Source organism: Gobio gobio (assembly GCF_949357685.1).
Source record: "Gobio gobio genome assembly, chromosome: 5".
Classification (NCBI taxonomy): Eukaryota; Metazoa; Chordata; class Actinopteri; order Cypriniformes; family Gobionidae; genus Gobio; species Gobio gobio.
In genome coordinates this window covers 10824119-10838273 of record NC_137101.1, presented here as the reverse complement: position 1 = coordinate 10838273, position 14155 = coordinate 10824119, and the positions used below count along the sequence as shown (strand labels likewise).

At 37.8% G+C, this 14155-nt stretch overlaps 2 protein-coding genes across 2 annotated transcripts in view; both read right to left on the bottom strand.

Moving 5' to 3' along the window:
* cald1a (caldesmon 1a) overlaps window positions 1–5102 on the bottom strand; it is a 65788-nt gene extending 60686 nt beyond the window's left edge. Inside the window, 1 exon segment of the mRNA XM_079817666.1 lies at window positions 4977–5102. The gene's annotated coding sequence lies outside the window, so the exon portion shown is untranslated.
* Window positions 5103–8609: 3507 nt separating this feature from the next.
* Window positions 8610–13270, bottom strand: tnni4a (troponin I4a; the record flags this gene model as incomplete). The annotated part of the gene is made up of 6 exons (XM_079816344.1): window positions 8610–9088; window positions 9343–9513; window positions 10196–10285; window positions 10439–10570; window positions 13126–13173; window positions 13259–13270. 6 exons carry the CDS (start codon window positions 13268–13270, stop codon window positions 9002–9004), a joined length of 540 nt encoding a protein of 179 aa, XP_079672470.1. The 3' UTR covers window positions 8610–9001.
* Between the last annotated feature and the right edge of the window lie 885 nt (window positions 13271–14155).

Sequence of the window (14155 nt, the reverse complement as noted above, 5' to 3'; positions counted from 1 at the left end):
GATACTGTTACTGTAATATACATTACTCATTTCATACTGTATTACTCATATGCTCATTAGGAGTTGACACCCAATGTGAAAAAAGCTTTTTTTTTTTAAACAATGACAAGGGAGGATTAAATAGCTCTAACACTTGTCATCAAATTTGCTATCATCCGAAGCCAAAAGAATGACACGGTAATGCAAGCGGCACAGACTTTATCTCAAACCTTAGTGGTCTATAGGCACAGAATCTCAGGAAACATTTGTGTTCCCTACTGTATTCCTTTATAACTTTTTATAACTCACTTACATTTAAGCAATGAGTATAAATGCATAGAGCAAACATTTGGAGTGAAGTTGTTATATTTTTTCCTATAGATTAGTGGTTCCCAAACTTTTTAGAGTGGCATAAGCATAACCCCTGAGGCATTTAAAATCCTTCTGCATACTCTTTCACTTAGACTGCAGTCACACCTTTTTTTATCAAGGGACAATAATTGCCTCCTTAAATTGATTTACTTTTACAATGGCACAAATAATGTTACGAGATAATGTTGTAAATGAAAAATGTTCAAAAGAGAAATATGAAAAGATGGTAAAAACGAAGTGATACTTTTAAATATTAAACTAAAACTGTCAGTAGGTGGCGACAAGTCATTGTCTTAAAGGTATAGTTCACCCAAAAAGGAAAATTACCTCATGATTTAGGCCCTGTGCCAAATGGCACACTTCATGAGCACTTTCGGTCTTGTGGACTTACTATAGCCGCTGCGTGCACGTGTCTGTTAAGTACACGAGACCGCAGAGTGTCCCATTTGTCATTTTAGGTCTCAGAAGGGTGCTCGCGAGCGCCCCCTTTGAGGTCGATATGCGCCCTCGATGCGCACTTCTGCCGAGTCTGCACTGGTGCGGGTTACGCAGCATACTTCTTCCCGGCAGTCAAAGCGGCATTACGTCGTGAAAGTGCGGACTCAGAGGAAGACCGTGAGGGTTTAGGGTGCCATTTGGGACAGGGCATTATACACCTAGGATGGCTTGAGGGTGAGTATGACATTCTTCTTTCAGACGAATACAATCGTCTGAGTTATATAAAAGAAATGTCCTGGCTCTTCCAAGCATTATAATGGCAGCCCAAAATTTGAAGCCCAAAAAAGTGTATCCATCCATTATAAAAGTAATCCATATGCCTCCGGGGGGTTAATACAGGTCTTCTGAAGCGAACTGATAGGTTTTTATAAGAAAAATATCCATATTTAAAGTAAAATATCTAGCTTCCAGCAGACCACCTTCCGAATTCAACATACAAAAAAGGCGTAACTGCCACGATGATGACATCTGACGTATTGTAAGCGTTTTGAACTGCGAGAGGCATTACACTTTCTTTGTAAGTTGAATACGGAAGGCGGTCTGCCAAAAGCTAGATATTTTACTTTATAAAAATTTAAATATGGATATTTTTCTTACTCAAACCCACCGGTTCTCTTCAGGAGGCCTTTTTTAACCCCCCTGGAGCCGTGTGGATTACTTTTATAATGGATGGATGCACTTTTTTGGGCTTTAAATATTGGGCTGCCATTCACTGCCATTATAAAGCTTGGATTAGCCAGGACATATTTTAATATAACTCTGTCTGAAAGAAAAATGTCATATACACCTAGGATGGCTTGAGGGTGAGTAAATTATGGGATAATTTTCGTTTTTGGGTGAACAATAAAAATAGAGCAAACAATCCTGACAATACTGTGTTTATAAATGTGTGTCACTTAATTTTACCTTTTTGTTTGTTGAACTGTTGTATAAAATCAACGTCACATTTGCAGTAGTGTGGATATTCTGGAAAAATTGCATTCTTGCTCGTATAATATATTATCAACATTAAAAACTAGAACTCACATAGGGTATGTGTTCGTATCGAAGAGAGTTTGAGTCAAATCGATCTCTATGTACAGTCTGTGTCTATTGTGTTCTTCATGCCAGTGAGTGCTAAAACCCCACTTTTACAAAGGTGTCTTGTTGAGAACGGCAGTAATGTAGTGCGATTTGATAAGGCAGCATACTCTGCCTGCAACCTAACATATGCACACAGCTTGTGTGGATGCAGTCAGTTTTGACTTGCAAAAGTGATTTGATTGGACATCATGTATTTGACCTTTTACGGCATGGACCGGTGTCCTGTTTTTACACTAGAGGTGGCATTTTGCCTGTTAGAAATACATGCTTGGTTTTAATGTTTATTTTAAGGTGAGGTACAATTAAATGAAAAACTAAATTCAGCATTTTATTTGCATACTCCCTCTGTCACCTTGCATTCCCCAGTTTGAGAAAGAGCTTAGTGTTAAGCTAACAGTTTTCCAAATGGAGGAAAATGCTTAAAGTCACGATGAAATGGAAGTAGCGACAGATCTTTTCTTCCGTATTGTGATGTACATCCAAGAGTAATGTATTATCTAAATATAAATAATGTAGGTGAGGACTTGGTTCTATGCATCAATTGTTGATTGGATGTTGAGATGTGGGCGTGGCACTCAAAAAGGCAGATGAAAGTGTGTTGGCGGCTTTAAAGGGTTAGTTCACCCAAAAATGAAAATAATGTAGTTTATTACTCACCCTCATGCCGTTCCACACCCATAAGACAGTTCATCTTCGGAACACAAATTAAGATATTTTTGTTGAAATCTGATGGCCCAGTGAGGCCTGCATAGCCAGCAATGATAATTCCTCTCTCAAGATCCATTAATGTATTAAAAACATATTTAAATCAGTTAACAAGAATATTTTTGGTGCGCCAAAAACCCCCGAAATAACGACTTATATAGTGATAACCAATTTCAAAACACTGCTTCATGAAGCTTCGGAGCGGAAACGAATCAGTGTGTCGAATCATGATTCGGATCGCGTGTCAAACCGCCAAACTGCTGAAATCATGTGACTTTGGCGCTCCAAACAACTGAATCGATATGCTCCGAAGCTTCACGTTTTGAAATCGATTATCACTATATAATATATTTGGCGCAGCAAAATCTCGTTGTTTTAAAATATAAATATTGAACCACTGACTGTACTCACATGAACTGATTTAAATATGTTTTTAGTACATTAATGGATCTTGAGAGAGGAAATGTCATTGCTGGCATGCAGGCCTCACTGAGCCATCGGATTTCAACAAAAATATCTTAATTTGTGTTCCAAAGATGAACGGAGGTCTTACGGGTGTGGAACGGCATGGGGGTGAGTGATTAATGACATTATTTTCATTTTTGGGTGAGCTAACCCTTTAACATAAAAAAAATACCATCTGTTTATTTGGATTACGGTGTCATCATTTTGGCAGTAAAAAGTGCTTATGACAAGGGAAGAAATCTGGTTCTCACAGATCATTGTACCTTAAAAGAGTTGTTTTTTTTTTTTTTTTACATGATTTACACGAGTGGCTCTAGACAGGTCTGTTTTAAGACCGACCCATCTAAACCCCTAAAGGCAGCCTGTTACCATAACCTAACAAAGAAGGAGTCAAAACAGAGAAAAAGTGCAAAATGGGGGGAAACAGTGCTGTTTCGCATTCCAGAGGCTATTCCAATCATATGTCACCGTGTTCAATCTGTTCCTTTTAAGGCGAGGGCATTCCCCACATATTTTCTAAACACCACAGTGTTATCAGATTCCGTTTCATGGCCAATTACTGGCCTGCTTCACTGTCCGTGCTGCTACTCTGACAGCACATCACTCGATTGTCCTGCGTTCAGCTCCTTCCTCAGGCTCTAACTTGTACAAACTAAAGGTCAGAGCAATAAAACGAGGTCCCAAGTAACAATCTGACAGATTCTGTACTAAGCTGCATGCACATTATAGGCTGAATCAGCCAAATATGCAGCTGCCATTCAGCAGGCAAAGAAGCCTGGCCTGTGCGGTTGTGTTAGTAAATGAGGCCATAAAATTAATTTAATAGTTTGCAATAAGTACAGAGCTTGCATTCTTTGTCAGTCGGGATTTATGGTTTCACTGCCAAAACGCAAACAGCAAAAATCAGGATGCTCCATAAATGCATCGCTTTCGTTCAACAAGCACTCAATGGTTCCCAGCAGAGTAATTTCCCAAACGCATCCACTCAAAAACCCCCACCCCCTCAGCTCCATCCCAAATCCCACAACAGACATGAATTAAACAATATAAGAATGCTCATGGCTGGTGATTCCACGCCACAAATATTTTGAGAAGAGAGTGTGGAGACTCGGGCAGCCAGAGAAAACTCCAAATCCACTTTGGACAATACCACTGAGAATCTTAATGCGTTACAGCATCCCTAAACCTAAGCATGGGACAGTGGCGCCCTACTTACTGTATGCAGCCTGTATGCTGCAAAAGGTCCTTAACTTACACAAAATCACCCAAAAATATGAAAAAAGCCCAAAGGAGAGGACAACTTGATTTTTAGTATGTTTAAGGCATACTTAAAATGCATTCCATCAAATGCCATTTCCATTTTCCAGCTTTATCTAGATAGTTTTGGCAACTGTCAATCAACCCAGGCCTTTTTCTAAAGGGTTTGGCTTGTGAATCATAAAGAAATCCAGCATGATTCTTAAATAAGGTAAAGATCTAATCAAAAGACTGGGTGTGGGAGTCAAGGGGAAAAGAAATATAGAAGAGATAAGAGACTTAATAAAGATTGTAGCATTCTCAACACTCAACTAACATACCCTATAATGCATATGCCAATGCATAAATATTTGTACATTCGTATTTCAAAGCAACTGAATCACACAAATCTAGAGCTAGGACTTTCTTAAAATACAAAATAATATATTATATTCAACAAACTAGGCTATATAAATGCTTGCAATATAAGCCACGTTTTTCAACAATAGACTTCATTGAGTTTGACGGCAAATGGTTAATGTTTTATCCAAAAAAAAAAAAAGCAGGAAGAGTTTGTGAAAAGCGCGTAAAGTTTGTAAACTCGCATCCAAACATCTGGCAGTGATGGTAAAACTCACCTGGGCTATGAGGCGAACGAAGCGTGCGTCCTTTAGATGTGCGAAGAAACCTGCAAAGTGAAAATGACTAGAGCTGCTCCTTCACTCCCAAATCTCCAGCGTTCAGTAACAGGATTCTGGGTTTCTGAAGCTCCTCCCTTTAGAAGCCATTCACTCCATCAGATCTCCGCCTTCACGAGTCGTGTACATTTGCAGGACCAAACTCATCTGGGAACACGATTTAATATCCTTCTTTATAAGAGTAAATGAACACTTTTGCATTGTAGTATTCTTATCCAATCATTATTTCATGTAATTTCAAAATTAAATAAATAATACAAGTTTCTTAATGTAACAGTAAACATAACCTGTTTCATTATTCATGACTGCAACTTTAATTGGACCAAACAATAGTTGCGTTTGCTGCATTTTGCTGAAATAACTGACTTTGAGTAAATGAATACTCACCAAATAAATAAATAAGTGGTCGTGACATTGATTTGAGTTAAATTATTTACCTGAAACTTATCTTAACAATTCCGCAAAGAAAATAGTAAATTTCAATGTACAATGAGTATATAATCGCGATTAATCGCATCCACAATAAGTTTGTTTACATAATATATGTGTGTGTACTGTGTATAATTATTATGTATATTTGAATTCACACACATAAATGTATATATTTAAGAAATATTTGGATGTGGCCTATATACTGTATATTTATATAATTTATATTATAAATATTTTATATATAAATATTTTAAAAAAATCTTAAATATATACATGCATGCATGTGTGTGTGTGTGTGTGTGTGTGTGTGTGTGTGTGTGTGTGTGTGTGTGTGTGTGTGTGTGTGTGTGTGTGTGTGTGTGTGTGTTTATACATAATTATACACAGTAAAAACAGTTAAAACACAAACTTTTATTTAGGATCCGATTAATCGCGATTAATCGATTTGAAAGCACTGATATTTTATATATATATAAATTTGTTGTGGATATTTATTATTGATAACCTCTATAATTAAATATGAGAACCAAATTAGAGCACTGAGGTGTGGATGTGGCTTTTTCAAGTCTCTATGCTGAGGTACATACAACGGTGTTTTACTCAAAAATGTGTGTGTATGTGTGAGAATCAGACCAGAGTATTAGACCTGAGGTCGAAGTGTGTGTGTGTGTGTGTGTGTGTGCGTCTTGTTTTTGTTTTTGGGCTGTCTTGGCAACATTAAATAGAATGGCTGAAAATGAATTCTTGAACTCTGGCAAATAAATCAACCAAACACCATTGAAGGAAAATGAGGATTTATTTGTTCTACATGCATGACTCTGGTGAAACAGAAGTGCTCAAGTGCTTCACCTCAAAGTGCGAGCAAAATATCTCCTATTATTTTCCCACGAATTGGAAACCGAGAGCAGTCAAATGTCTATCGTTTTGCCTGTAATTTGGTTACACAGGAGATGTTGCCAGACTTTTTGGTCTTTTGATCAGAGGGCTTTGCCTGGACTATATTTGCCTGAGGATCTCAGATGTTTACTTTTATGATGTGCTTTGGTTTATAACATCAGGGAAAGACCTCAGATAACCTCAGATATTAAATCTGAGTTCCTGAAAATATTAGCCGCTTGCCTTAACTTGCTCTGTGCTCTTAAGAGAGGGTTCTCAAGATTATCTCTCTCTATGGGAGTACATGAACTTGTTTTAACCAGGACATCTGAAGCATCGAGAGTTTAACATCACAGAGAATTGTAGGTGAACTCCAGGGTGCAAATATCAAAATCCATCTCCAATGGCCTTATTATTGTGGGTGATGAGGATTTAAACTGCAACCAAGTAACACACAAAGATTCAAATGGACAATAGTTACAATTTCTGTAACGTGAACAATACAAGTGTCACCTGTTGATTTTAATATACAAGAAGCATATGAAGCATCTCTGTTATCAACTTGAGTATACATTCAGTGAACTGAAGACGTTACAGAATCTGATAATTCTCCTCGATCTCAACTCCTCTCACATTGATCTTAAACCTTTCTGGCATTAATAAGTGCGGCAGGATACAATGAACCTTTGGAAGTCATTTTTAAGGGAGGAAGAACAACGTGTGTCTAACATTGCCAAAGAGACAGCATCTGTATCCAATCTAAACCAAATCCATCTGCTAATCATAAAAATGAGAAACCTGCATTAATAGGATAGTAAAAAAGATACTGCATACTTTAAGATTATGCACAAAGGTTTCAAAATAACTTTGATCCACTTGAAAAAGCATTTAGAAGCATTTTTCTTTTTTGTGTTTGGACAAATAGAAAACGTGCGGTACTTGCTACACAACATGTATATTAAGCACATAACTTTTTAAATAAATATTAAATGAATGTATTTATAAGATGTATACCTTTTTTATTATTCATTTTTTCCTACAATCACCTTTTGTGACAAATTAATAAAAAAAGGAAATATTTCATACAATCTATCATAAAATCTGCATGCATAACTATAATTAGGTAATACTTTATAATAATGTCCCATTAGTTAATGTTAGTATATGCACTAACTAACAATGAGCAATACATTTTCTACAGTATTCATTCATCTTTGTTAACATTAGTAAATACAAATACAACTGTTCATTGTAAGTTCATGCTAGCTGAAGTATATTAAGTAATATTCACAGATACAACCTTTGATTTTGATCATGTATTATTAAATGTTGAAATTAACAATCAAGATTAATAAATTCTTTAGAAGTACCTTTAATTGTTAGTTTATGTTAGCTAATGTAGTTAACTATTGTTAAATGAATGTATTTATACTGTATACTGGTTGAAACTCTTCACATCCTGATAGCAATCAATACTAGAATGGTCTAACAAATTACATATATCTTCTGTGGAAGTCTTAGGACCCAAAAATGTTTGTTTAATTATGATATGATGTCCTACCTGCCTGTCAACCTGTATTTGCATACATCCGCGCACCCTGCTCGCACAGAATGAATTAGTTTGAATTAGTTTTAGGTGAAGTATAACCACAGTTACATCATAGCAACTGCTAATATCCACATTTACAAAAACATTTATCCCAAAACCTATTGATTCACTGTTTTGGTTGAGCTGAATTGACAGATTTATTGTCTTCTGGTGATTTAAAGTCAGTTTTGACCTAAAGCTTTTTGCTGTGCTGAAGTGGTTGTGCTGACTCAGGTCTTGATGGCATGTCTGCCAGTTTGCCATCTGTCTGGTAATAGAGGATACAGTGCCACCCACATTTCTTCCCTTCACCTCCCTTGACTTCCTTTTCTAAACAGCACTAAACCTGTCCACAGACAAAATGTCACATTTCAGATGTAAACCAGCTGATGCATACCTTCTCCATTGTCATTCAGTGATATGCTAGTTGTGGCGATCACGCTGCTTATTTAAGGCTTCACTCAAGGCCTGCTGAGAGGTTTGCGTGACTATGTCTCCCTCTGCTGTTGATAGAGTGTCAGTTCAGTCAATGTAAAATAAATGCAGAGCGCCATCTGTAGGTCAACAGCTAAAACTGCTTCTAAATAGGTATTTAACATGCAGTTCCTGTGGCATTGAAATGAAAGCGTGTTTTAATCAAATGTTTGATCTTTTAATGAAGGACCCCGACTTCCTAATTCACTCAATAGGCTTTTATTAAAAATCAAACCATTTTTTTTTTTCTGTTTGTAAACCACAAACAGGTAATAAAATAATCATGCTCTTCGCCCGAGGGCAAACAGTAGCCTTACTGGTTTCAATCAACACTGAATATGAAGCCAATATTTACACAGTTGATATGATATGATATGAATATGAGGTTGCTCTATTATCGAATTGCTCTCTATGGACAGTGCTCGCACGTTTTAATCGCAGCAAATCACAATTTAATATTGCGTGGAAGCCACAGCTGGCTGCCAAAATAAATGAATAATTTACCATAAAATAATGTTCAAGGTGATTTAAATTCAAACAAACAACATGAGCTTTGTATCAAGATGCCCCTTTATCCTTTGCAACCTCTTTTTGGCTACTGTCCGGAGTTGAAAAGCTTCTTTCTGCCCTCCATGCCTGACATGGCCTCCACGTTTTTCCTCCAGTCCGTGACCTCCTCCTTCTGATGGAGAGAAAATGCTTCAGTGAGACAGAAAGACAGAGATGAGAGCAACTCAATGGTTGCAGAGGCACGGCGGACCGTGGCAACACGCATCAGACAGACAGACGGGGCGGTTTAAATGCCAACATTTCATCACCACTAGGCCTTTAAAGAAATGACTTGATTTCTAAAATAACCCGTCTCTTTAGACACAGCACATCTGAGCTGAAAGCAGCCAGACGGGCTCCTGGTGTAACGCTGAGATGGAGTGTTACCTTTTCTTCTTCCTTTTTAACTGTTTTGAGGTTTGCTTTGAAGTCAGCTTTCGAGACTCTGGAGTCTGTTAGCGCTCCTAGCATGGCGTCTGCCGACTTCTTCACCCTTTTCAGATTCGGCCGCTTCATTTTTCCCTTCAGTTCATAGATTTTCTGAGTTAATGAGAGAATCTGGTAACAAACAAATATTCCAGGTTTTCATTAATACATCTGTAAAGTGGTTGTATCAGCCAAATAACTTTCCAGAGAATATACACCGGGGGTCAAACGTTTGGAATTATTAAAGTCCCCCTGCAGTCAATCATTTTATCCCTTAAAACTAATATTTGATCATCAAAACGGCATATTTAAACGTTTTTCCTGTGAAAATAATTTATTCATGCCTTAATATAGCTTGAATTATAACACCCTTGCTTCATTTTGTATACGCAGAATCATGAATATGTAAATTAGTCCCCACCTCCACTCAATCACACCAGCACAGATGCTGAAAATTCAGCTTTGCATCACAGGAATAAATTACATTTTAAATATATGCGGTAACTTTATTTGAAGGTGACGTAGTAACATGTAAACTGCATGTAATTACTGTATTAATAACAGTAAATTATTCATAATTACTTATTTGAGCAAGTACAATGTAACTACGTCACCTTAAATAGTGTAACCAGATATTCTAATAGAAAACAGTTATTTTAAATTGTAATCATATTATTAAATAAACACACTATTATTGTTTTTACTGTATTTTTGATCAAATAAATGCAGCCATTTTGACCATAAGTGACTTCTTTAAAATCATTTTTAAAAATCATACCGATCCCAAACATATGTATATTCTCTATTTACATACCTCTGCATCATTTCTGTCAACTTTTATATTAAGGTCATATCGCACTTCATCCACAACATCAATCTTGAGGTGCAAATCTCTACAAATCTCCTGCAAAGACAAATGATGATTCATAAACTCAAATGGCTAATGTAAACACCATGAACACCATGCTTATAATAGTCAGAGAGATATTCGGGACACAGTCATCTGGCCGCAGTAAAAGCTCTCAATGTAAATATCTGACATAGTAAAGTTTTGCACCTGCAGTTCTTGGACAGATAGGCCGGAGAGGTTGAGGGGCGGTGCTCTCTCCCTCAGGGTGTTTTCTCTTTCCAAATCTTTCTGCTCTTTTTCTGTCACCAGCAAGCTTTCTGCTTTTCTCAGAAGTTTGCTCTAAGGGTCAGGCGAGGAAAAAGGGAATGACGTATCAAGCCAGTACAAAATACATAATTCCTCACTTTTGTCCACTAATAGTGCTGTTCATTTGCACATGCTTTCAATGTTATTTTAGCACCTATATATAGTTCACTAAAGTACACACACGCACACACACACTTTAAAAATGCTAAAATCTGGTTTAATGAATGGCATTTACTATGAATTAGGCCAATCCATAAACGTTAAAATACCGTTTCAACAGTATATACACTGAACAAAATTATAAACGCAACACTTTTGTTTTTACCCCCATTTTTCTTGAGCTGAACGGAAAGATCTAAGACTTTTTCTATCGACACAAAAGGCCTATTTCTCTCAAATATTGTTCACAAATCTGTCTAAATCTGTGTTAGTGAGCACTTCTCCTTTGCCAAAATAATCCATCCACCTCACAGGTGTGGCATTTCAAGATGCTGATTAGACAGCATGATTATTGCACAGGTGTGCCTTAGGCTGGCAACAATAAAAGGCCACTCTAAAATGTGCAGTTTTATCACACAGCACAATGCCATAGATGTCGCAAGTTTCGAGGGAGCGTGCAATTGGCATGCTGACTGCAGGAATGTCCACCAAAGCTGTTGCCCGTGAATTGAGTGTTCATTTCTCTACCATAAGCCGTCTCCAAAGATGTTTCAGAGAATATGGCAGTACATCCAACCGGCCTCACAACCACGTGTAACCACACCAGCCCAGGACCTCCCCATCCAGCATCTTCACCTCCAAGACCGTCTGAGACCAGCCACCCGGACAGCTGCTGCAACAATCAGTTTGCATAACCAAAGAATTTCAGCTCAAACGGTCAGAAACTGTCTCAGGGAAACTCATCTGCATCGTCCTCGTCATCCTCATCTGCTTCTCGACCAGACTGCAGTTCATCGTCGACACCAACTTGAGTGGTCAAATGCTCACATTCGATGGCGTCTGCCACTTTGGAGAGGTGTTCTCTTCCCGGATGAATCCCGGTTTTCACTGTACAGGGCAGATGGCAGACAGCGTGTATGGCGTCGCGTGAGCGGTTTGCTGATGTCGACGTTGTGGATCGAGTGGCCCATGGTGGCGGTGGGGTTGGGCATGCGTATGTTATGGACAATGAACACAGGTGCATTTTATTGATGGCATTTTGAATGCACAGAGATACTGTGACGAGATCCTGAGGCCCATTGTTGTGCCTTTCATCCACGACCATCACCTCGTGTTGCAACATTGTAATGCACGGGCCCATGTTGCAAGGGTCTGTACACAATTTCTGGAAGCTGAAAACATCCCAGTTCTTGAATGGCCAGCATATTCACCATACATGTCACCCATTGAGCATGTTTGGGATGCTCTGGATCGGCGTATACGACAGCGTGTTCCAGTTCCTGCCAATATCCAGCAACTTACCACAGCCATTGAAGAGGAGATGACCAACATTCCACAGGCCACAATCAACTCTATGCGAAGGAGATGTGTTGCACTGCGTAAGGCAAATGGTGGTCACACCAGATACTGACTGGTTTTCGGATCCCCCTGGACCCCCCAATACAGTAAAACTGCACATTTTAAAAGTGGCCTTTTATTGTGGCCAGCCTAAGGCACACCTGTGCAATAATTATGCTGTCTAATCAGCATCTTGATATGCAACACCTGTGAGGCGGATGGATTATCGCGGCAAAGGAGAAGTGCTCACTAACACAGATTTGTGAACAATATTTGAGAGAAATATACACAGAAAACAATATACATTTTGTGTACATAGAAAAAGTCTTCGATCTTTGAGTTCAGCTCATGAAAAATGGGGGCAAAAAAAAAACAAGTGTTGCGTTTATAATTTTGTTCAGTGTATCTTAATAATGTGTGTGTTAACATGATTTAGCCATGATAAGATCATTGCTACGACAATTAAATATTATAAACCCCAATTACTGTAATAATTATGATTCAAACAGCTTTAAAGAAGAATGAATGTGCTTTTACTGTTTTACAAAAATTGCCCCCATTCACTTCCATTCATAAAATGATATACGCAAATATAATAAAATAAATATCACACACACGTAGTAAAATAAGTACAATATACACATACAATTACACATATATAATTGTGTATACAATGAAATATCATAAACCCAAAAATGTTTCAAACAGATTTACAGAAGACATAATGTGATTTTACAAAATTTTAAGCTTCACTTTGCTGCTTTAAAACTTTCCTCATACACTTCCATGTATGTTGGTGTGTGTGTGGTCCCGTTAAACCCTACGGTATGGGGTCAAAATGTCCCCAATAAGGACGGTAATATCCAAAATACATGTCCTTGTGGGGAAATTTTTTGGTCCCCCATGAATACAAGCAGCTTATAAACCATATTAAGTGATGTTTTTTGAAAATGTAAAAATGCAGAACGTTTTCTGTGATGAGTAGGGGTAGGTATAGGGTTAGGGATAGAATATACAGTAAAAAAATCATTATGTCTATGGAAAGTCTCCATAAAACATGAAAACCCAATATGTGTGTGTTTCTGACTTACCTTTAGCAGAAGTCTGCGTGTTGCAGAGTACTTGGATTTGACCTTTTTCTGCAAGAACAGGGAGAGTTAAGCCGAGCTCTTTATAGTCTGTGCTCCTGTTAAGACAATCCTGCGAGTGGTCTAATCTACACACTCTGTGGTGCATGCATTAAACTGTGTGACCTGATTACTGTCTGAACTGCCAAACTGAGGGCTCAGTGGCACAGTGTAGTTTTAAGCAGACCAGAGAAAACAGTGCAGATTAGTTTTTAACATGCTGTTCGGTGTCTTACAGAATTATTGAGCGACTAAAAACCATTTAGAGCTGGATTAGGGTCATCGATTCCAACATTCACTGGACTTTAATATATAGAGACGCCACCACGTGTGCTGCTACTTTAAACTGTTAATCATTATGGAAACTATTAAAAGGGAAACATTTAGGAGCAAAGCAAAACTTAATACAAAACCCTCATAATTCACTTACCGGTCTGTGAAGAAATCATTGCATGTAAAAAAAATTACAAAAATAAATAAATCAAACAAAACGCAAAGACCAACTAGATTTGTATATTTTACAGAACAAAAATGTGTTGGCTGCTTGCAAAGAAAATATTAACTTACAGTTCATAACCTGGTGAATATAAGCAGTTTTGGACAAGTATGACATTGACAGGGTCAATAGCCTAATAAAGATAACACTTACCCCTCAGACATGTCTGAAATACACTATGTGAGTCCTGAAAGAGAGCCAAAATAATTGTGGTCACTAGTCAGCACTTCACCATTCATATCTAAACACGTCAGGCATCACTAGTCAAATGCCAAACAACTGTCATGGATTAAGAGTGACGCCAGAGTCAAGGGTTGCTCCTAAAAAAGCATGTTTAAATGCATTAAATAAAGCCTGCTGTTTTTTGACATCAAAAGCTACATATCCACCAACGCAATTCCAATAGGCAGACAGTTACCGGACGCTGGGTTTCGCTTTAATACCAGTCATCACTGTGACACAAACACGGAAGAACCGTGACCTTTACTCCACCAATAT